The following is a 24,484-nucleotide window of genomic DNA, read 5'->3' as shown; positions in this document are numbered from 1 at the left end:
CCAGTGACACTAATTGGCACTAAACCAATATAAAGGCTGCTTTAGTAAATAATATGAAACAGAACAAACCTCAGGGACCTTTGCTTGTCTCAACTACCCAAGTGGCACTGTTGGTATCCACCTCCTGTTTCCAACAAATTAATCTTTCAACTTTATAACCTCTTCTTTGATCCTGTTAGTTTTCACTTTATCCATACGGCTCCTGTATTGATCCTTCCCAAATGCTTTTTGAAAGTTGAGATGTGTGACATTATATTACCTGTATCCAGTAACTTTATTATCTCTTCAAGGAATTGCAGTGAACTTGCTTAATGTCACCTGACGTTCATAAACCAGCCTTGGTTTGAAACCCTTACTGTCACTGATGGCAATATTTCCCTGGATATATTGTTGCGCTCTCTTGAATTGTTTACTTTATAATAGGCTCCAAATCTTTCCCAGCACAAATGTCATGCTAACAGTTAATTGCTTTTTGGATTTTCTTTTCATATCTGATTGCAGCTTTACCATCTTTTACTTTTATAAATTCCTTCAATAATTTTAGAAGTATTTCTAATTTTTGTCCTTTTCAGAAGATTTTAATCTGTCTTTACTCCAGATGCTTGAGCACATAATCACTTCAGTGCAGTACTGAGGGAGTACTGCACTGTCAGAGGTGCCGTCTTTTGGATGAAACTTTAAGCCGAGGCTCCATCTGCCCCCTCAGGTGGATGTAAAAGATCCCATGGCACCATATCGAAGAAGAGCAGGGGAATTCTCCCCGGGTCCTGGCCAAAATTTATCCCTCAACCAACATCAATAAAACAGATTACCTCATTGCTGATCATCATCTAATTGCTCTTTTTGGGACCTTGCTATACACATAATGGCTGCTGTGTTTCCTACATTACAACAGTGACTGCACTTCAGAAGTACTTAATTGGCTATCTCTCTCTCTCTCTCCCCTGATTTCCTTACTTCTCTCCTGATTTCCTTACTTCTCCCCTGATTTCCTTACTTCTCCCCTGATTTCCTTACTTCTCCCCTGATTTCCTTACTTCTCCCCTGATTTCCTTACTTCTCCCCTGATTTCCTTACTTCTCTCCTGATTTTCTTCCTTCTCTCCTGATTTTCTTCCTTCTCTCCTGATTTCCTTACTTCTCTCCTGATTTTCTTCCTTCTCTCCTGATTTTCTTCCTTCTCTCCTGATTTTCTTCCTTCTATCTTGATTTCCTTCTTTATTTCCTGATTTTCGAAATGGCTGCCGAGCATTTCGAGAAACTTAAATAGTACGTATGTTACTGCGCCACCAAAGAGCATACTTTCTAAACTTATAAAGTGTTTGGAAATAAGTGAACAGCAGCTAATTAATTAATAGTTCACAGAATATTTTTAAAACATGATTCTTCCAGTGCTTTTGTTGGGTGATTTAATTTGCTATGTTGAGGAGAAATACAGGGGGACTCCAATCAAGATCTGGAGCAAACTGTGCATAAATTGACATTTTTTTCTTTGTGTTTACAGAATTACTGATGAAAAGGATAAAGCTGTGATATTTGCCAGACCAAGAAAGTATATTCACTCCTCTGGCTCTGAGCCGCCAGAACTTGGTTACGTGGACATTCGTACACTTGCGGACAGTGTGTGTCGCTATGATCTAGATGATATGGATGTAGCATGGCTAGATCTGCTGAACGAAGAATTCAAAGGAATGGGTATGTTTTTACCATACTGAGTGTAAATGTAGGCTGTCACTCTCATAGCAAATTTTAAGAGCTTCTTTTATTGGCAATTATTAAACAAACCAAATGAATTAACTTGCATTTATATAGCTTCACAGCCAATTATATATTTTTGAAATTTAGTTACTATTGTAATGTATGCAATCACGGCAGCAAGGTCCTCCAAACAACACTGAGATAAATGACCAAATAATCTGTTTTTACAAGTGCTGTTGGTTGAGGGATAAATGTTGGCCAGGACACCAGGAGAACTCTCCTGCTCTCTTTTTGAACAGTGCCATGGGATCTTTTACGTCCATCTGAGAAGGCAGATGGGGTCTTGGTTCAGTGTTGCATCTGAAAGACGGCACCTCCGAGAGTACAGCGCTCCCTCACTACTGTACTGGAGTGTTAGCTTGGATTACGTGCTCAAGTCTCTGGAGTGGGGCTTGAACCACTGAGCCAAGGCTGCCACCTGAGGTTTAAGTGAGTTAACTTTTTTTCCCCGCTGTTAAAATCACTGACAAACTATCAATAGTGCGAACTATTGGGAAAATGCAGTTTAAGTGCATTTGACTATGACTTGCAGATGTAACGATTGAGTCGGCAGTAGCTGTCGACAATGTGGCCCCGTCCCTCAAAAATGAGCTGACCTTGCATCGTAATGAGTGGTCAGGAACGAGAATGATCGTGTAGAAGTTATGGTAGTGGTCTACAAACCTAAAAAACGTGAATTTAAATCTTACCATGGTAAGTTGTGAAATTAAGTTCAGTAAATGTGGTGATTTGTGGGTTGGCATTAGAAAATGTCCATGAAAATTGCTAGATTGTTGTTCAGTATAATCCTACAGGGCAGGAAGCCTGTTAACACTACTCAATCTGGTCTTAAAATGACTCCATAGAGGCCATTCAGCCTATCAAGACTGTGCTGTCTCTTTGCAAGAGCAATCCAGTTAGTCCTATTCCCCTGCTCTTTCCCCATAGCCATGAAAATTTTTTCCCTTCAAGAATTTATCCAGTTCCTTTTTGAAAGTCATGATTGAATTGGCTTCCACCGCCCTTTCAGGCAGCACATTCCATTTTGCTGCGTAAAAAAGTTTTTCCTCATGTTGCCTTTGGTTCTTTTGCTAATCACCTTAAATCTATATCCTTGACCTCTGTTCTCAACCCTTCCGCCAGTGGGAACCATTTCTTTTTATTTGCTTTATCTAAACCCTTAATGATTTTGAACATTTCTATCAAATTTCCTCTCAACCTTCTCTGCTCTAAGGAGAACAACCCCAGCTTCTCCATTCTATCCACGTAACTGAAGTCCCTCATCCCTGGAACCATTCTTCCTAAAGTGCGGTGCCCAGAATTGGACACAATACTCCAGTTGTTTTATAAAGGTTCAACATAACTTCCTTGCTTTTGTACTCTATGACTCTACTTATAAAGCCCAGGATCCCGTATGCTTTTCTAACTGCTTTCTCAACCTGTCCTACCACCGTCAAATATTTGTGCACATATACTCCCAGGTCTCTCTGTTCCTGTACCCCCTTTAGAATTGTACCATTTAGTTTATATTGCCTCTTCTCATTCTTCCTGCCAAAATATATCACTTCGCACTTCTGAGTTAAATTTCATCTGCTCATTCCACCAGCCTGTCTATGTCCTCTTGAAGTCTATTACTATCCTTCTCACTGTTTACTACACTTCCAAGTTTTGTGTCATCTGCTAATTCTGAAATTGTGCCCTGTACACCCAAGTCCAAGTTATTAATATATATCAAAAAAAGCAGTGATCCTCGTACCGACCCCTGGGGAATACCACTTCCCCCAGTCCGAGAAACAACCGTTCACCACTACTCTCTGTTCCCTGTCACTCAGCCAATTTTGTATCCATGCTGCACCACCCCTTTTATTCCATGGGCTTCAATTTTACTGACAAGTCTATTATGTGGCACTTTATCAAATGCCGTTTGAAACCAGACTCCAGTCCCACATTACGTGGTAGATTTTCCTGGCAGAAAGAGTGGGAAACTTAAATGCAATTACAGACCTCTTAGGTCTGGAGGTGCATGTTGGTCCTTCAAGTTCTGATGGCCCCATTGTCTGAAAACATCCTGGGGTGGGGGTGTGTGGGGGGATGGAGAAAATCAAATTGGCCTGCCCTAGGACCCCTATAACTCTCCAATCGACGGAGGTCTGGGGCAGGCTCAAGGGCCATGTTTCACAATGTCCCAGAAAAATGAAACAGAAGGTCAGGAATTGCCCCTCCCATCTTATTAACATAGCTGCAATCAGTCTTTGCTTCTTTTTCCTGGCCTTTACACCTGGAACGAGGGTTAGGAAAATCTAATCTTTAATGCCCTCTGAAGTGGCCTAGCAAGCCACTCAGTTGTAAGCAAAACCAATCTGTACAAAAAGCAGGCCTAACAATACTTTCTCAGGGCATGGGCAATAAATACAGCTTTCCCAGCATCACCCATATCCTGAGAACGACTAAAATAAAAGCTCTTTTAAATGTTTTTGGATGCTTCCAGCTGATGATGTGCTGGGAACATAACGGAGGCTGGAATGCCAGATGCCAGTAGCTAGTGAAGGGATGCTTGTTAGTTAGGATGTTCCAGCATTTTTTGGTCCCAAATATGGTAGAGACATAAGTCTCCTTGCAGGTATTTGGCTGTTAAAGGCTTAAAAAAGCAGGACAAATAAGAAAGGAAGGCCCTAGAAGGAGAGGACTACACTCGATCAAATTTTTTAATTTTTAATTTGGGCACCTGGGCACTGTGAATCTGGAGTGCTGTTGAGTTGCTCCAGTCATGTTAGAAGGCCCCTAATTAGAATAAATGTTGTGCTTAGGCTCCCAGTGTGCTATGATTTGGCCTGTCACATTGGGAGACGTAGAATGTATTGGTTACATGATGGCCCTCCGGCCTCCATATCTGATTGTATGGCATTGATGCCCTTCAATGCAATGGACACCGGCCACTGCATTATTGGCTCCTAATTGTCATTTTGGCTCTGTTGGTACCATTGTTGCCTCTGGGTTAGAAGCAGTGCGTTCAAGGCCCACACCAAAGATTTGAGTTCAGTATCTGGGCTAATACTCCAGGGCAATACTGAGGGAGTATCATGCTATTGGAGGTGATGTCCTTCAGACGAGTCTTGTCTGTTCAGGTTGATGTTAAAGATCCTGTGCCACTATTGCATTTACTCCCTCTGAGATGTGGTGTCCTGACCAATATTCCTCTCTCAACCAAATACCACTAAGTACAAATTGACTGATTATTTGTCTTGTGTTCAATGATCACTGCTGCTATGCAATGAAATGTAGAATCCATGCCAGTAATTCTTACAAAATTCAGAGATTTTCCAATTAGTGCCACATTATGAACAATTTTGTGGTCTAAATGTGTGCTGATTGGCAGCAAGATTTAAATTAGTTTCACTTAGGACTCTTAAAGGAGACTGTTGTTCCAGATAGCATGGCTAAATTCAAACCAGGTGAAAAGCTGGTATTCTTCTCGTAGCTACGTAGTTCAGTGGGATTGTGCACCCGTACTGCACATTGCGGAATGAGAGAGCGTGGGTTTGTACCCCAGAATTCTTCCATGTCGTTCTCAATCACCAAGTGGGGACGGAGTGAGAGTGGAGGGGGAAAACTAACCTAACTTAAACTAAGAGGAGTTTTTTTTTGAGGCAAAGAAACACAGAAAAAAGGAGACGGTGTTATAATCCAGTGAGCCTTTCAGTCTTGTATTTGTTCATGTTGAAGTCTCATCCTTATGGGCTGAGCACAGTAATAATGTTGAACTGATGTGACGTAGAGTGGGATGAATTACAGCTGATAGTAATATTTAATCTGGAGGGGGGTGCGGCATAACATGGCGGATTCTGTGATGTTAAAAGGCTGTTTTTGCAGCAGGTCACATGATTATACATTGTGTAGAAGGGATAATTTTCCAATGTTGCGTTCCAGCAGGGAGCCTTGCCCACCAGGAGCACATAGTGGGAATTTGGGCCACAAGGATTTTCCGACCTTCAATTTATGTGGTTGGAAAATCACGCGCAACGTGTCCTTGATTTTCTGATCTACATTCCCAGCAGGTGAGACTCCACTGGGAGTGCAAAGTCAGAAAATTACCCCAATAGTGTAAATTTTACCATATGCATGTCCAGAATTCACAGCTACTTTCCTCTGGTTATAACAAGATAGTGAACAGTGAATTACGGTTCTGTATATAATACATTTTCCACCAACTAGGCTGGTTAAAAATGCAGAAAGCTTATAGTCCTTTGTTCCAAACTGGCATGGTGGATGTTTCCTGGATAAGTGTGGGAGTTTCTCAGCTGTTTGGGCTGGCACAGTTTAGACTTGGCAGAAATGTGACTTTGTACAGTAAATTGTGCTGTGCAGAAGGAAAATTAACTGTGTAACAAATGTGAGCTTATGTTACTTTTATAAAAACAAATGTTCTGTTTGAAATTTAAGGGACATTTTAATTGCTCCAAAGCTATGCTGCACAGCAGTATTTAGAGAATAAATGCTTTTGCCCCTTTACTATTGTAACTTCCATGCTATCCTCCAGAGTTGATGACCACTCACACATCTCTGTGCTTGCACTGAACGATTGTGGACAGTAGCTTGCACCTTTCTTTGCCTCCCTCTTTTCTTCATTCCCCGTCCCCCAAAATAAATATTTTCCCAAGGTCCCACACGAGTAGAAACATAAATGTAAATCTCACTTGAGGTTAGGAGGTAAACTCTGGCTTCCTGGTTGAGAGTCGAACAATCCAGCACTGTTCTCTTCCTAGCTAATTCAGTGCACTACTGATGGAGTGCTGACCTTTTGTAGGTGCTGTCTTTCGAATGAGAAGTTAAATCAAGGCCATGTCTGCCATCTCGAGTGGATGTAAAAGATCGAAGGCACTATTTGAAGCAGGGGAGTTCTTCCAGTGTCCTGGCCAACATTTATCTCTCAACCAGCACCACAAAAACAGAGATTATCTGGTCATTTATCTCATTGCTGTGCACCAATTGTTTGCCACACTTGTCCACATTAAAACTGTGACTACACTTCAAAAGTACTTAATTGGCTGTGAAGTGCTTTGGGACATCTGAGGTCATGAAAGGCGCTATATAAATGCAAGTTCTTTCTTTCTAACTTGTATGTGACCTTCTTCACATTGATCTGTTAGTCCCTGCTCTGGAGATGCTAAGTGGATGCCAGATGCTCCCCTGCAAGAAGGGAAATTTGGGAGGAAGTCAGAGAAACATCTCTGTAGGATGCCCTGTTGTTCCTCTCAGTATGGAGTTCAAGACTGGTGTGAGTAGACTCACGAAGAGGGAAAGGGAGATTTAAATTTAGAAAAAAAGTACAGGTCATTGCAAGCATCTTGGCATTTGTCACCGAAAAGTAGTCCAACTGACCCAGTTCATGGGTGCTTTTCCCCCTTTATTAATTGCAACGTCTACACTATCCTCCAGAGTTCATAACCAATTGTTCATATCTGTGGCAGAACAATCTGTTACCTTAATGCATTACTGTTCTAGTGGTGACAGCTTTAGTTTTGAACAACTGTATTGCAGACCAGTGCAACATCAGAATGTAGCAGGCTCTGGATTATTTCTTACGAGCTATGTAGCCTTCTGAGACACAAGTCATGTGCAACTTGTCTATAGATGGTTTATTTGTGAGGCTCTTTATAGACATTTGTTGTGAAAATTTCCAAAGATAGTTGCCTAGTGGAAGATGGAGTTAAGATACTCCAGTGCAAATTGGGGACTCACAACTGAAATGTGAACTTATAGTTTTACACTGTGTCCAGTTGATGGTAAACCTTGTTTTAGAACATTAAATCTTGAAACTACGAAAGTCTGAATCGCCATAAACATTGAAAGATTTCTTAAAATATATAAACAAAAGCTATAAAGATTGGTTTCATTTTTCCTAATTACTCTTCTACTGGTGTCTACAAACACCTCAGCAGGACAGTTGAAGTATTTAAATGTTTGTCTAATTGTTTATTCTGTGGTGCACCAGTTATGAAATGATTACAGGTTATTTAATAATAGATTGAAAGAAAGACCAAAATGAGACTCCTAATGGCTATAGCCTTGAGTTTCTACAATGTGAATATGACCCTGTGTTTAAAATGTTGTTACTTTAAGTATCTCACTAATATAAAAAATTTTTAAATTAACGAACGGTACCTGGTCTCCTGATAGGAGATACTGACTTCCTGCTCGCACCTAGTTCACCTTTACTTCTAAAGTTCCATTTGGTGTGCAATTTTATGGAATCAAAAATCCAGTATTTTATAATTTAATTTATATTTTCATTCAAAGTTATTAGTAATTTGAGACATAACATGTGGTAAGTGTGTGCTTGGGAGGAACAGTTGACTTTGGACTTATGGCTCCAAAGCTCTTCAGCATTAGCAGGTTTTCCTCACCTCATGTCTAAGTCTGTTGTAGACAAATTAATAGAGATTGATTGCCATGATTATTCAACGATTCCATTGTTTTTGTATTATGCGACTATCAGGATGGTGGGAGGCGAACTAAATGGACCTTGGCCTTTCTTTGACTAACAAATCCTATGTTCCTACAAAGTTAGAATCATAGAAAGGTTACAGCACGGAAGGAGGCCATTCGGCCCATCGAATCCATGCTGGCTCTATGCAAGAGCAATCCAGATAGTCCCACTCCCCCGCCCTTTCTCCGTAATCCTGCAAATTTTTTCCTTTCAAGTACTTATCCAGTTCCCTTTTAAAGGTCATGATTGAATCTGCCTCCACCACCCCCTTGGGCAGTGCATTCCAGATCCTAACCACTCGTTATGTAAAAACATTTTTCCTCATGTCACCTTTGGTTCTTTTGCCAATCACCTTAAATCTATGTCCTCTGGTCCTTGACCCTTCAGCCAATGGGAACAGTTTCTCTCTATCTACTCTGTCTAGACCCTTAGCAGAGTTATTATTTTAATTCAAACACCATAAGTTATTAAATAATAGATTTATTATAGTAAAATGATGATTCACATCTCAACAGGCTGTGAGGACACTTCATCTGCCCTTACTTTCCCTGCCTCTGATCAGAAGGAAAGCCGTTAAAGGTGCAGATACATTAGTCAGTGATGAGTCCATGCTGGAAAATTCAGCCAAGGCAGAGCAAAATGACACTATGTACTGTAGCCGTGAGTTACATATGGTATATTTGTACCAGGTCATTTTCAGTAATTAATCTTGAAAGTAAATTTGGTAATATTAAGCACAGTTTAATAAGTTAACATTCCAACTTGCTATTTCAATAGTGAAATAGTCTGCCCTGGACCTCTAGAAAGAAAAAAAAGAACGAACTTGCCTTTATTTAGTACATTATTGCATCCCAAAACGCTTCATGTGTACAATGGGTTACTTCAAAGTGCAGTCGCTGCTGTTTTGTGGATAAATATGGCATGCTTTTGCACACAGCAAGGTCCCACATACAATCGTGAGGTGAATAACCAGTTAATCTATTTTTGTTGGTGTTGGTTGAGGGAGGAATATCGGCCAGGACACTTATTCATCTTTAAATAATCTCACAGGACCTTTTAGCACCTGAACCACTGGAACAGGCAGATGGGGCCTTGGTATACTGTCTTATCTGAATTTGGAAAAATGCTTTAGGTTTCAAGAAGTCTGGAAACTGTTATTGAGCTGGCCAGAATTAACATCCAAAGATAAGTTTTGAAGTTTAAAGTAATACAACTTATAAATGTATTTTCCATCGAGATTTCTTTTTGTTCTCGTCCCCTTCTGATTATTTGTACACATGGAACAGATTTGTAACAACATAGGACTACTATATTATATATAATAAACCAGATCTAGTATTGGGCTTCATTTTTAGAATCATATAACATCAGGTCTGTTGATTGGTGCGACTTTAGGCTCCGCTGAGGTGGCTGGTAAGTTGACTGTTCACAACCCAATCTGTGCTCTGTAATTGGTCATTGATTTTAACAATTGCAGTTTTTCCAAGTCTTCAGTTTTTAAGCACGTCAAGAAACAACGTTTTAGTTCAAGCACAAGGCATTTTTTTTTTGCCTTGATTTTATTATAGTTTTTGTACTCAAGATGATGGTTGTCAGTGCTGAAAAATTTAATCAGTTCTCCACTTCTGACACCCAGGGTAAACATTAAGCACTCCCAGATTAGCTATAGCACAGAACAAATGCAGATAAAAGCTCCCTTTACACTTAAACATAAGAACGTAGGAACAGAAGTAGGCCATTCAGCCCCTTGGGCCTGTTCTGTCATTCAATTAGATCATGGCTGATCTGTATCTCAACTCCATTTACCCACCTTGGTTTCTTATCCCTTAATACCCTTATCTAACAACGGGTATATTTTTCTCTGCTCATGTAATGGAAAAAGTCAGTGCCTACTTTATACTCGGACTGACTTTATCGAACAGAGGAGAATATATCCGAGCGTATGTCAACCTCATAAGACCTACTGCGTCATTGTGAATGTTTCCATTCACACGGCAGCCATCCTTACAGCCAATTTAACGTTGGTGCTCAATTGTATGCATTTTGTGCTGTTGACCAACACGCAGTAACGAGTAGGCTAAACGTCCCAGAATCATTCTGTGTGGGACTCTTAGAAGCACGGACTGCTTCATTATCCGAGGGGTTGCGAATGTACTAAGATTGTACTGTTTTCTCATGGCTATGAATAGCGTTTCAAACAAAAATCCATCACTTGTTTGCTGACCCAGTTGAAGTGAGCTTGATGCATTGCCAGAGAAAGCTTTCCATATGAAGCAGTGAGCAGCCTCCTATTGGTCAGCTGTTTTGGGAACAAAAGATCTGGCCTTTGTTGAGCTGGAAGTAGTTGGAAAATATCAAATTATATAAACTGGAGACTGGGGATACAATATTAATGCAAAATGTTTTGGTTAAAATTGTCAGGGATGACTGAACTTGATGAGTTCACCATGGAGAGGGTCATGGAAGAACTGGAGCGTAGATGTTATGACAACATGAACCATGCTATTGAGACAGAAGAAGGTCTAGGAATTGAATACGATGAAGACGTGGTGTGTGACGTGTGTCAATCTCCAGATGGCGAGGATGGCAATGAGATGGTTTTCTGTGACAAGTGCAACATCTGCGTTCATCAGGTAAGATTGCTTGCATTCATACATGTTTCATCTATTTTACTGAATGAGTCCATTCATTCAGATGGAAGATGAACCTATGACAAATAACAGTTGAGCATTGTGCTCCTTTTATCAAGCCAAACATAAAAGGAATTGCTCTATGTACAAAGCTAGCGTTTTCTTAACTGCAGTTTTGTGTTACAATAATAACAGTAACGTGCACGTGTACAGCGCCTTTAAGATAAGAAAACATCCTAAGGTGCTTTACAGATCGGTACAAGGAAAGCAGATGTCAAGCCGGAAGAAAGAGCGAGGTGAGGGAACCAAATGCTGAGTTTTGAGCAGGCTTTTAAAGGCAGAGAGGCTTAGATAGGTAGTTCCAAGATTAGAACTGAAGTGGCTGAACAATCTGCCATCAGTGGCGGGGCCCTGCACAGATGGCTGGACTCAGAGGAACGGAGCCTTTTGGAGGAGATACAAGACTGTCGCAAATGGCAAGATGTGATGGGGCAAGGACATGGAGGGCTTTATAGATGAGGTCAAAAATTTTGAAAGTGATATGTTGGAGGATGGAGAGCCAGTATAGGTCAGCGAGGACATGGGTGATGGGCAGTGCAGAACAGGAAATATGCAGCGGAGTTTTGGACAAGTTGGAGTTTATTGAGGGTAGAAAATGGAAGGCCAGTCGGGACAGTGCTTGAGTAGTTGAATCTGCAGGCAACAAAGGCGTGAAGGGGCTGAGGTGTGGTGGAGGCGGGTGATGTTGCGGAGGTGGAAGTAAGCAATCTTGGTAATGGATAGGATGTGGATTTAGTTGAACAGAGTGCCAGGAATACGGAATGTCGAGTTCAGTCTAGGGGAATGGTTGGGGAAGGGGTTGGAATCAGTGGCAAGGGAGCAGATTTATCGCCGAGGGCAACAGCTTTGGTCTTCCCCGATGCTTAGCTGGAGGGAGTAGTGACTCATTCAAGACTTGATGTGAAACAGATGGCCTGAGAGCACAGAGAGGTGGTGGAGAAGTAAAGGAGGGTACCGTCAGTTTACATGTAAACGGTACCCTCCTTTACCTTGCTGTACCTGCAGATGATGTCACTGAGGAGCAGTATCTATTTAAGGAAGAGGAGAGGGCCAACAAATAGATTCTTAGGAACCCTGGAGGCGATGGTACAGGGGAGGCAAGAGATTCCAATGCTGGAAATACTCTGGTTGTCTTCAGATAGTTAGGAATGGAGTCATTCAGGGACAGTCAGTGGAGCTGGACGACGGAGATTTGCTGTTGGAGGAGGATGGTATTCTCAACCATGTTGAATGCTGTGGAGAGGTCGAAGTGGATGAGGAGGGATAAAATATGGTCACAGTCACAGAAAATGTCATTTGTGACTTTAAGCACTGTGACAAAGGTGGTAGCTGTCCTGGAGGGATTTGAATTGAATTTTGGGAGAGATGGGCATGGAGGTAGGAGAGGATGGATAGGTTGAGAATGAGTTTTTTGTGGAAGGGTGATTGTGGCACTTCTGAAGTGCAAATGTGTTTAAAATTGTACCTACAGCAAGAGGGGTGCAGACAAGTTATTTGGGCTGATGCCACAACAGGCTTTAAAGTCAAGCCAATCAAATTCTTGGTCCTTTGAAGGACAGTGGGTATTTTATTGACTCCCTTCAAAATGATTGTTAGTGCATTACAAATCTCCTTTGTCATTCACAGTACTTTGGAATATAGTTCATAAGTTCCAAGTGATTTATTGGTTTGCAGCCTCTTCAGCCTAGCTAGAACCTCCATTTCACTAACATCAGTATCTTGGAGTACATACAGCAGCATGAGTTTGGTGTTGATATTAGTATATTCCTGGGAAAAAAAAACTCCCAAGGTCTAGTCATTTAGCATGTTACCCATCTCCTGTTCATCATGTTCAACTCCGTTTGGAACTTTTGTTATATATTGGAAGAATGTTTTGCCGTTATAGGGGTAATTCCATGATCCCAGCAAGGAGAGTGGGTCAGAGAATCAAGGCTATAGAGTATTGGAGCCTTATCTCCAACCAGCACTCTCTGTGACTGTAGCTCCCAGCTGGGAGCGTGGGCCTGCAGAATTAACCGATATATTTTGCATCTGTTGGGTCTCTTTCCACTTTTCTCTTGGCATCCCTAATCCATTTTTGATCTCCTTCTACATAATGTTGCTGTTGACCTAATGGTTAGCTTCTTCCTCTTCCCTACAAGCTTTGTTATTTTTGTTAACTGTCCAGTTGATCCATTTCAGAACATTTTTATTTGATCCGCCTTTGCTGCTCTTGTGTATCCATTTGTCCTGCATGTCACTTGTAACCTGCATGTCACTTGTAATGTTTTTGAAGAATGTCTATTTATCCCCAAAAGATTAATTTTTGAACAGTGCTCTTCCCTTGCCTGTTACAAAGTTTTGTCCTTGTATCCCTGTAGTTTGCCCACCTGAAGTTGTCTACTAGGGTTTGGTTACCAAACCAATTTCCCAAAATTGTGCCAATTCCCAAATCAAATTGAAAATTACTGTGCTGTGGTTACAATCACCTAATAGTTTAGCTACGTCTATTCCCTGCCTGTTTGGCCCACTCACTGGAACCAAGTGTAGAACAGAGCTGTCTATTTTGGGCTCACTGAGCCAGGAAGCAGTCCTGCATTGTAGTCTTTCCGACTTGGGCAATCCCAGTTTATGTTGGGCTGTTTACCTTAAAGACACTAGTTATTCTAGAATGAGGCAGCTCCACACGAGAGTCACTCTGTGTAACCTTTAGCAGTAATTAGACACCAGTAATGATTATTTATTGCTGTGTCACAAAAACATTACTGCTCACATTTGCTCATGCTATTTTACTGACAGCGGTATGATTTAGAATGTTTGTTGTGAGTCTATATATATATATATGTGTGCACTTCTGTTGTATGAAACAGAATTAGAGGAGCTATTTTCAGAGCTGAAGAAGAATGTGTTCATTTTATTTGATGCTCTCAAAATAGATTGTTGAGCGAGATCAAATGAGGGTTAGTAGATGGTGATCAGGACTGGGATTTGATCTTCTAACACAAAGCAGCATTCAACCAAGGGGGAATTAGATGCACTCTTCTGTGATTCAATATAAAAGTTGCATAAATGAATTCGGAACCATGTTATAGGCTTATAAATGCAAGTCGTTTGCAATCAGAGCAATTGACAGATGTCTCCCGATGAACTACACGTAGAGAAATGTTTAATAAATGTGCTAACTTCTAACTTCCACGCAATATATATCTGATCTTCTCTGAAGGGAGTCATAATTTTAAATAAGAGGTCTGAAATTCTGACAGAACTTGTCATTTCCTGTGTATATTCAGTACATCTTTATGTATTTATTACAGGCTTGTTATGGAATTCTGAAGGTTCCGGAAGGCAGCTGGTTGTGTCGGACCTGTGCACTTGGTGTCCAGCCCAAATGTTTGCTTTGCCCCAAGAAAGGTGGCGCTATGAAGCCTACCCGCAGCGGGACAAAATGGGTTCATGTTAGTTGTGCTTTGTGGATCCCCGAGGTAAGGCACTAAGCACTTTCATTGGGTAGTTTTATTGAATTTATAGTTGTCCTTGTTGGATTCTATAGTAGGCAGTCTCTTTTTTTTAAAAAAGAAAAATACCACGTGTTTGTGTTCTGATGATAAAGCAATTAAAAATGAACACATTTAAAGTTATGGTTTTGAGATAAAAACAAGATGACCACTTTTGCAATGATGAGGAATTTTAAAAGGAATTGAGTGCGTGGAAGTTTTTAATATATGAAGACTTCTGGGGTTCTATGTTAAAATGTGTTGGATGTTAGCACGTCCACTGTTAAAAGTTCCATTTGACTTGTAGCACTAATAAAATAATACAAGAAAAGGCATTTTAAACTTCGATTTTAATCAAAAGTAAATGACCTTTCATGGTTAGTTGTTTCAGAAACACCAATCACTGTGACAGCCTTATAAGAAGTGGATTAGTCCTGTTTCTTTGTACCATTATAAACCAATAAATATAACGTACTTCTTCTGAGTAAAGGGAATCCATACATGTCTTGGCCTAGAATTTCCTCAGATGACCTAGATGTTCATGAAAGTGTTCAATAAAGCTAAATCCTAGTGGCATGGAATCGTCCACTGGAGCAACCAACATGCAATATCATAAAGACTGCAGATTGGTTTGAAATTCCACTTTTAGTGAATTACAGATTTAACCCAGCTTTTTGGAAATGTTATCTGTTATCGAACAAATGTTATCTGTTTTTAATATAACGGGTCATTTGCTGTCTTCCTTCCGGATGTCTCTATGTCTCTGCCTATCTCTCTTTTTTGGGGGGTTTGTATATTCGGTGGCCTTGTAGGTGACACCTCTCTGTCTGCTCACTGTGATTGCCTTGGCAACGGGCAGTAATCACCAGGCATTGTTCTGTGATTTATAAATGCGTAGGATTCGAAGATTTCATTTCCACAACATTCACCTGAGGAAGGAGGAAGCCTCCGAAAGCTTGTGAAATTTAAAATAAATTTGTTGGACTATAACTTGGTGTTGTAAAATTGTTTACAATTGTCAACCCCAGTCCATCACTGGCATCTCCACATTTTGGAAAAGTTAGTGAGGGAAAGAGAAATGGATGCCAGGCTTTGAGAATAAGCCACAAAGGGAAGGCCAGTTACCCAGTACCCTTGTCCACTTCTTTGTGCCTGGCTATAGAGCATCATTGCTAGGGCCTGGGAGTGTGTCTCTAATCTAACCTGTAAGGTAAGATTTAGATAGAGAGACTCTGAAGAGGGAGAGGAGAGAAAAGTAAGAAAAAGGATATGCCAAAAATGTTCTCTCAAATCTAGCAGTCCTCTGTTCTGTCGCATGTGGTAAATGGGCCCCTAAGTTCACCACACCTTGTAATGCAAACATCTGTGGCTTATACAGTAAACCATGTGACTATATAGGATCAAGTTGTTATAAGGTAATTTTATTAGTAGGGCATGGTCGAATTAGATTGTTCGACAGAAGCTATTGAGACCATTTGTGATTTTAGGGGTAGGTGAACTTGGAATATCAATCCCTGCAGGAACTTGAATCCACAGATATTCAGTGAATTATCTGCAGTGCCTACGTACTGCACATTAGTGCACTCTCAGTGCGACAAATACTCTGTCAATGCTTTCTGGTGAGGAGGAAGTATTTGCAACAGTGTCCATGACCAATGTAAACAGTTAAGATGCCTCACATGTAGTATCTTCAGTATGTGCAGGAGTAATTTTGTTCGGTCTAAAGCTATTTTATCTACTTTTGTGTTTGCGCTATGCACCAATCCCTAGGCAAGAGAACGCAGGCAGTATATGCTCCGTGTCTGTCCTGGTGCTACTGGGTAACCAATTGAAGCATTCAAAAGTGGCCTGGGTTAACTCACTGTCCAGTTTCTCTCTTTCAAAGCACCCATCCTCCTACCAGTATCTGGACGGTTTGACTGAGATTGAAAACTGGCCCTGTTTCTCCTCCACACCCCATGCTTGCTGCACTACTTTTTGAGTTCTTCTCACAGCCTGTTAGCACTATGGCAACTTAAACCTCTTTAATACTTAGAGACAAAATGCATGTCTGAGCATTTTAAGGTACCACCTCCAGCCATTTCAGGGAGGGTGCAAAAAATATGGCTAGTGCCAGGTAGCCTCCCTGCCTCTTTTTTTAGCACTTGCTCTGTTGCTGCTTTTAAATATAAAGAGAGTTTCTTTTTCTAAAGTAAAAATCTGTACATGTGCCAACACTCCAGTGTTTGCAAAATGCTTCTTTATGGTGAAAAGACAAGCCTGAGTAGAAGCAAGTACTTGCCTTTAAAACCACTAACCAGAAGAATGGTGGTAGCCTTGTTCTTTGGCTGCCCTGAATTTGGTGGTACGTTTAGTCCATGTGTAATTTCAATTGGGCTATATTCAGAATTATAGTCTCAAGCTGAAGCCAGGATGGACTTTTAAAAAAATTTTATCTTCTGGAGATTTGGCTCAGATTTGGAACGCTTAAAATAAAATGCTCCCTTTGTTTTGCTGCCCAATGAAGCAATGTTGATGTTGAGATACAGCCAATGTTTCCTGTGCCTGTGTATTCACTGAATTGCACTTGTAGTGATCCTTCCCTGTGACATTTAAAAACAAAATCATTATGGTTTAGTTTACGAAGTTTTTGCTTGCTTATTTAGGTTAGCATAGGCTGCCCAGAAAAAATGGAGCCCATGACAAAGGTCTCGCATGTCCCTGCCAGCAGATGGGCATTAGTGTGCAGCCTATGTACTGAGAAGACTGGAGCCTGCATTCAGGTTTGGAACAAAATCACACAATTATTTTACAGTAGTTTTCAAGTAACTGTGTCACATCAGATAACTTCTGTGTTTGAATTAATAAGAGGTAAAATCTCATTAAATGAGGAAAAAGCTATTTTGCATTGAGGCCTGAGATAAGCAGAAATAATTAAGCTGTGTGTGTTAGCTATCTGGCTGAATTAATCGGCAAGAAAATAAAGGAGTGGTTGACTAAAATCCAGAATAAGTGTTTTATAGACTTTATTAAATCCAATTACTTGAGATAAATTCTCTTCAGATAAACTAATTTAAAAAGCCATCGTAGCCAAACCCAATCTTGTCCTCACCTGACATCCACATAAGTGTAGCATTGGACAGCGATTAGGAGAGGAAATCTTGCCTCATGTTTTTTTTACCTCTCACTAGTCCAGAGTACTGAAGCAAGTTGTAGCACCCATACCACGCTGCTGCTCTAGATGAGATCGGCTAATTCTGTGCATAATGGGGATTGAACCTGGGAACTTTCTAGGCTGTATGGCTCAGTACCACAGCACAGAGCTGTTGAGGGAGCACAGAACAAATACTTTTTCATGGAGTGTTAGTGTTACTGTCAGCATCCAGTGAGCCAAGTACAGACATCCAAATAGTTGTGTACATGTCTAATTCAATACATCTGTATCATAGTAAGGGATAGAGATTCAATAGACAGGTCAGAAGGAACGAACACAGATCAAGGCCTTTTAATCAAACTGCTATCATCCATTCCTCAGTACAGTGCACTATTGATTGGAGTTCATTATTAACGTTCAGTCACATTTTAAGTCACAATCTTATTTGGTCTTTTGCCCTGAATAGAAAATACTTCTTGTGATTTACGACTTGTATTGGCACTACAGCTGTGTACACAAAATCATCTTGATTAACAATCCAGCAATTCAAAACAGCTAGTGGCCAAAGGTTGACCCAGCGGCCATTTTTTATACAGGCCTGGTTTGCTACTCCAGTAGTTGGGGGCTGAATATGGGCCTCTGTTGTTTCTAGGACTAAGTTGGCTTCTAGGCGCTTTCCTTTTAGGTTGGTTATAAGAATTTTTATGTTGTTGTTGAAAGCTTGGCTCTTCAAATATTTTACTGTCCAAATGCTCCCAGATAAAAGGATTATTAACTTAAAAGTGCGACAAGTGCTTTGATTTAGATTAGATATATTAGCTAGAGAGGGGTAAATCAGACAGTACCCGCTTGTTATCATAATCGAACAATCCTTACAGGAGTGCAGATGTATGAACATCACGTGAGGGGAGGGTCAGAATTTGGGGAGGGGGAAAGGGCTGAAGGACAAAATGTGCTTCAAAAATAAAGAAAGTAACAAATGCTTGTGGACGACAAAAGAAACACGCTTGGTGGGGGGGATAGTTAGGCAGTGTTTTAGTTGAGGGGTAAAACACCCGTCTGCACACCACATCTGTTGTAGAAGAATTATCAACAAATGATCAAAAGGGAATTCCAGTAATTTTACCAATACATCTTACCTGATTGCCATGTTAGCTAATATTACGCCTCCCATTACAGTGGCATTTTAAAGTGAAAAATGGTGGAGGGGGGATTTAAGTGTTAAAAACAAGGGGTGGCAGACTGCTAAAAGTAAATTTCCCAGCATATATAGCAGTTTCAGCATACATAGATAGTAGTTTGAGGAAGTGAATGACATAGCCTGTTAGTTTTTGGTGGGATGAAAGGTATGGGGAAAGAGAATCAAAGAATCATACAGCACAGAAGGAGGCCATTTGACCCATTGTGCCTGTGACGGCTATTTGAAAGAGCTATCCAATTAGTTCCATTCCCCTGCTATTTCCCCATAGCCCTGCAAATTTTCCCTTTTCAAGTATGTATCCAGTTCCCTTATGAAAGTTACTATTGAATCTGCATCCACCACCCTTTCAGGCAATGCATTCCAGATCATAACAACTCGCTGTGTAAAAAAAATTCTCCTCATCTCCCCTCTGGTTCTTTTGCCAATTATCTTAAATCTGTGTCCTCCGATTGCCAACCTACCCACCAGTGGAAACAATTTCTCCTTATTTAGTCTATCAAAACCCCTCATAATTTTGAACACCTCTATTAAATCTCCCCTCAACCTTCTCTGCTCTAAGGAGAACAATCCCAATTCTCTAGTCTCTCCACATAACTGAAGTCCCTCATCCCTGGAACCATTCTGATAAATCTCCTCTGCGCCCTCTCCAAGGCCTTGATATCGTTCAGAAAGTGTGGTGCCCAGAATTGAACACAATACTCCAGCTGAGACCTAACCAGTGATTTATGAAAGTTTAGCATAACTTCCTTGCTTTTGCAGTCTGTGCCTCAATTTATAAAGCCAAGGATCCCGAATGCCATTTTAACAGCCATAACAACTTGTCCTGCCTCCTTTGAAGATTTCTGTTTGATCCAGCTCCATAATTTCATTACTAATTAAATTGCATACTGATCACACTGAAAATGACTGCTTGCAGCATTAACAGTGCTTCAGAGGACAGGAAACGACGGATTATTTTTCCCTATTAAAAGTAGGTGGGCTTTTATTTTTACCCTCAAGGTAGCAAATAATAGCTAATAAGTTTTGATCATGTTCTTATGGGGAAATTCTGGGCATACCCTAATAAGAGTAAAAGGCAAACAAAGGAAGAACAAGTGTTGTAGTATTGCCTATGTGACCAGCTGAAATGTACCTTCTCCTATAATAACTGGACTTTTATTTTTTTAAATGCTTGTAGTGTTCAGTGAAAAACTGCCGAACAGCCTTTCATGTGACTTGTGCGTTTGATCGCAATTTGGAAATGAAGACCATCCTGGCTGAAAATGACGAAGTGAAGTTTAAATCCTACTGCCCTAAGCACAGCAGCAAGGAACCGGATGAGGGAAATAAAAACTATTCCACTGCGGAGATGCAGGAAAAGCCTGCCATTGTGGAAAGTGCCCTGGGCAGCATGGACCAGAGCCAGGAGGAGGCTCAAAGGATCAGCCTCCGCAAGCAAAAACTCCAACAACTGGAGGACGAATTTTATAACTTTGTCAGCGTCTCCGAGGTATCCCAGCAATTGAAATTGGCTGAGGAGCTTGTGGATTTTATCTACCAGTACTGGAAAGGCAAAAGGAAGAGCAATTTAAACAAGCCTCTCTTCACTCCCAAAAAGGACGAGGAGGACAATCTGGCAAAGCAGGAGCAAGATGTGTTGTTCAGGCGGCTGCAGCTTTTCACCCACCTCCGGCAGGACCTAGAGAGGGTGAGTTCTGTTGCTTGGAGCTGCAATTCTGCAATTTAATACCATCCTTGCTGTAAATTTACACCTTTTTTTTGTAGGGAAATGTTGTAATTCTGAATGTTTTTAATTTTAAGTGTTTTTACTTAGCTGACCTTTATAAAACACATTTTGATTTTAGTCAACATCTCTTTAAAAGAAATTCTCCCATTGCTAAATCTCACCCACCTGGATGGGTGCGTGTCTTCATGGCCTCTACATCTGTGATCCTGTACAGCTGTCCCAACAGCAAGCCTGCCCACAGTGGGAAAGGAGGCATTTGGTGATTAATTTTCCCCTCTCACTCAAGGTGACGCAAATTGATGCAAAGGTGTTAATAATTCACCGAGTGGCCCATCTAAGAACTGTCTACATTCATCTTAATTAAGCAATCGAGCACAGTAGAAGAATGTTTACAGACCTCAAGTTATAAGGCACTGTTTTGCACTTGTCTGAGAGAAGGTTCCACTGTAGCCAGCAGAAAACCTTTGAACCCTCCATCCCCACTTTAAGTTTGCAGATTTCACTGTAGGACAAGATAAAGATGTGATACAAAAACAGTTGCCCTTAGTCTGAAGCCAATTTTTTTTTGTCGCAGTATCTTTTATGTAAAGCATGAATTCCCGTTTGAGTTCTGGAGTTTTTTGTCTAGTGATAACCGTTACCGCAGATTTGAGTGTTGCTATTGGCCGCCAAAGTGCTGTGGTCAGATATGTAGCAAGATTTGTCGTCATCTTGCCTTGCTTGAGTGTGATGTTCTGCCACAACAGAATGTCTTTCCAGCATTAACTCGTTTCTATCAAATTGTCCAAATAGATGTAATTCCTATTGAACAGGAAAGGAAATTCCTGAAACTTCCAGATGAGAAAGTGTTGAGCTTATTTACCATCTCTTTACTAGTGCCGCAAGCACAACTTGTATCAGCTGAGCCCTTGTGGACGTGGGAGGGGGAAAGAGTCTGCAGCCTGTTTACTGTCCCTGCTGAAGGAGGATGCGTGGGACAAAATGTTCCACGAGAGTTCTTGTTTACATGGATGGCAGAAGGGTTGGAGAACTTAATGGTGGAAGGATCGTAACTTTCAAGATTAGTTATGTCATCGGTGTTATCCCACGGGTCAACTAATGACGTGTGCAGGTCTTTTTTCTTTATTTTTGTGCGGGTGTTCAGGTAAGTTCTGCTTTTGTATTTTCACCCCTTATTCTTTGCCTGGTTTGAAGTCTGGAGCAGGGAGGACGGGGCATGGGACCTGCCAGTGCTCTATTAACGGGCTGCCTGGAGGTGCCCAAGTGTGGCTCTCCCCCGACATATTCTTCTTCCCCTTACTGTGAGTCAGTGCAGCCTCTGCTCAGCGCCCTCCTGCTTGACTTAGCTCAGACTGGGAACTAAGCAAAGTGGATTCAAAGCTGCATCCGTCACTGCTTCTTGACAGTGACAGTCAGCGTTGCCATGCCGCACAGAATGTTCTGGATGTTATAAAGTTTTAGTTTGAAATCAGGCCAAATGTGTTGCAAACTGGAAAATGTATACTGCTCAGGAAGTGAAAAAATGTTTTTGTGCCTACTGGTTTGTGTGGGACGTTCATGAAGATAAATGGCATGGGAATCACAAATATGGCATCTTCCGGTATTTTTTTTGCCGCAAGAGTTATATGTCGCATAATTTAGCAAGGAGCTCTAAATTCATCAGGCTGCTTGTTTACCATTGAGGTGTTCTGTTTCCTTGAAAACTAAATTTGAGAAAAATCTAGCTCTCCCTTTTTGTTCTTTTCCCTCCTCCATAACTTTGAGAGGATTTGGTTATTAACTTGCCAAGTTAGATTAACAAAAGGAGCATGTTACAGTGTACAGTGATCTGATTAAAATTGGCTTTGATTACATTTCATTTAATGTAATTTCTGTTTTCTAAGAGATTCACTAGCAAATGATGCTTCCTTGGAGCAAAAGCAGTTAGTTAACTTACATAATAAAAATAGGAACTTTGAATAGCAAAATGTGCTGTTTTTGTGCTGAAACAGTACATGAAATCTTTGAGCACAAAAGGAGTATTTTAATCTGAATATAAACACACCCTTCATCTCCCTAGCAGATTAAAAAAAAGGTTGAGTTTCCAATTGTCTAGGTTTTTCTGATGAGAATTCTCTAATAGGCATAATTTTTTTTGGAAGGTGAAGAGATGCATTGGCATACAAGTAGTCGTATTTTAGATATATACCCAGAGGGCCTAAATTAAAATGGACATCAAATATAGACACACGTGGCTCTATTTATTGCGTCTCTGGCCCTGAACAACTGTGGGGTTCTCCTCATCTCCAGCTATAACTTTGGTGGGGGATTGGTAGAATCTCTGGAGAAATGGCCAAATGCGCTGCTTCTCCGGGGTGGGCGGTTCTGCCAATCTCCCATCGAAGAACCCCAGCTGAAATTCCAGGCGTCTGTCTCTGAACCATACAGCCCAGCATAGTCTCCGGCTTGATTCCTGTTCCGCGCTGAATTAGCTGGCTCAACTGGAGCAGCAGCACTCTTGTATTAAAGGAGGGAAAAAACAATCATGATTCCTGCTTCTGAGTGCTATCCAGTAACCCCTGCTGGAAGTACATGTGTGTAGATAATGAATGAGGGACAGGGTTTGGCTTGGCTGTGATGATCACTGGCTAGGATCATGCGTGAATAATTGCCACTTGGGCAAAGCACTGGAAGATTGACTGCTGTCTTTGGAACCATTCCTAAGCAAGGAGTCAACAGACACACAATTAGAAATGAAGTGTTCTTTTGCTAGTAATATTTGTGAAGAAATCGTTGACAAGAACAACTGCAACTAGCACTTAGAATTCTGCCGGCAGAATTCGAGCAAAACTTCTCCATGATGAAGAAAGCTTCATTAGTGTTAATGTTCTGGTTATAGCTTTTATTTAACGTGGGAAATACCACAAAAAGCTTTGTTTCTCTGTAACATTCATGTTTAGAAATGCTCTCAGAATTCTGCTGATATTTCTCCCTCAATCACCATATTAACTGGTCATTTGTTGTTTGTGGGATCTTGTGTGCAGGTTGGTTGCCGTGTTTGCCTACATAACAACAGCGACTGCTCCTCAAAAAGTAGTTCTTTAGTTGTGAAGCACTTTGGGGTGTCCTGAGGATGTAATAAGGCACTGCATCAGTGCAAGTTCTTTCTTTCTTAAATGTTCAATCCAATAATCCAAACACCTGAGTAGTATTTTGATTCATACAATTCGCATCATTCTTCACCCTCTCTGGGTTGTCTCCCTCACGTCTCCTAGTTTCCACCTGAAAGTTGGAAGAAGAACCATTGACTTCTGAAGCTTTAGAGTTAATTTGACACTGTGTCGCGATTTCGTAAGTCTCTCAATCCTAATAGTATAGTCATCACTAGAGAGGGGTTGGGACAGAGAGATTACACAAAGATGAGACAATTGTATCAGCAACTTGCTAACGGGAAATAAATTGGACTCGTGACAATTATGACTGCTAACAAAACTATAACCACAACTTAAGTATGAGATTTAGGTCCTCAATGTTGTACTTCCCCATATTAACGGTCTAGCAAATTTACTTCGGCTGAATTAAACCCTCCAATTTGACACAATGACATTTTAAGCTAGCACTACTCTGTATGTGTATGTGTGTGTATATGTTTATATATGTATATTTTTATATAGATATATATATATATATGTGTGTGTGTGTGTGTGTGTGTATATTTATGTGTATGTGTGTACATATTTATATTTATTTATATATACTTATATATGCTTATACATATATATTTATATAGATTTATATTCACTTTTATGTGTATATATTTCCATGTATATTTATTTATATATTTTAATATTTATATTAAATATTTGTTTATACATTTGTTTATATACAGATTTATGTATATATATTTATATTTATATATACATATTTATATATAATATATATGTGTGTGTGTATATATTTATAACAAGTGATTAGGAGTGTGTTTGGAGGCCAAAGCATAATCTCAGGGTTTGTATGATGTTCACGTGCACATTTGCTATGGTTTATGGTATGTGAACG

General features: G+C 40.5%; 1 protein-coding gene across 1 annotated transcript in view; it reads left to right on the top strand.

The window, feature by feature from the left end:
- The window catches only part of jade1 (jade family PHD finger 1), a 109,113-nt gene that overhangs the window by 64,144 nt on the left and 20,485 nt on the right, over positions 1-24,484 (top strand). Inside the window, exons 6-10 of the mRNA XM_067994318.1 lie at positions 1,504-1,694; positions 10,645-10,856; positions 14,207-14,374; positions 17,032-17,148; positions 19,898-20,407. Coding sequence (XP_067850419.1) covers positions 1,504-1,694; positions 10,645-10,856; positions 14,207-14,374; positions 17,032-17,148; positions 19,898-20,407 — 1,198 coding nt within the window. The remainder of the gene's footprint in view (positions 1-1,503; positions 1,695-10,644; positions 10,857-14,206; positions 14,375-17,031; positions 17,149-19,897; positions 20,408-24,484) is intronic.

Source organism: Heptranchias perlo, chromosome 1, assembly GCF_035084215.1.
Source record: "Heptranchias perlo isolate sHepPer1 chromosome 1, sHepPer1.hap1, whole genome shotgun sequence".
Classification (NCBI taxonomy): Eukaryota; Metazoa; Chordata; class Chondrichthyes; order Hexanchiformes; family Hexanchidae; genus Heptranchias; species Heptranchias perlo.
The sequence above is the reverse complement of the archived record's forward strand: the minus strand, read 5'-3'. Positions and strand labels throughout refer to the sequence as shown.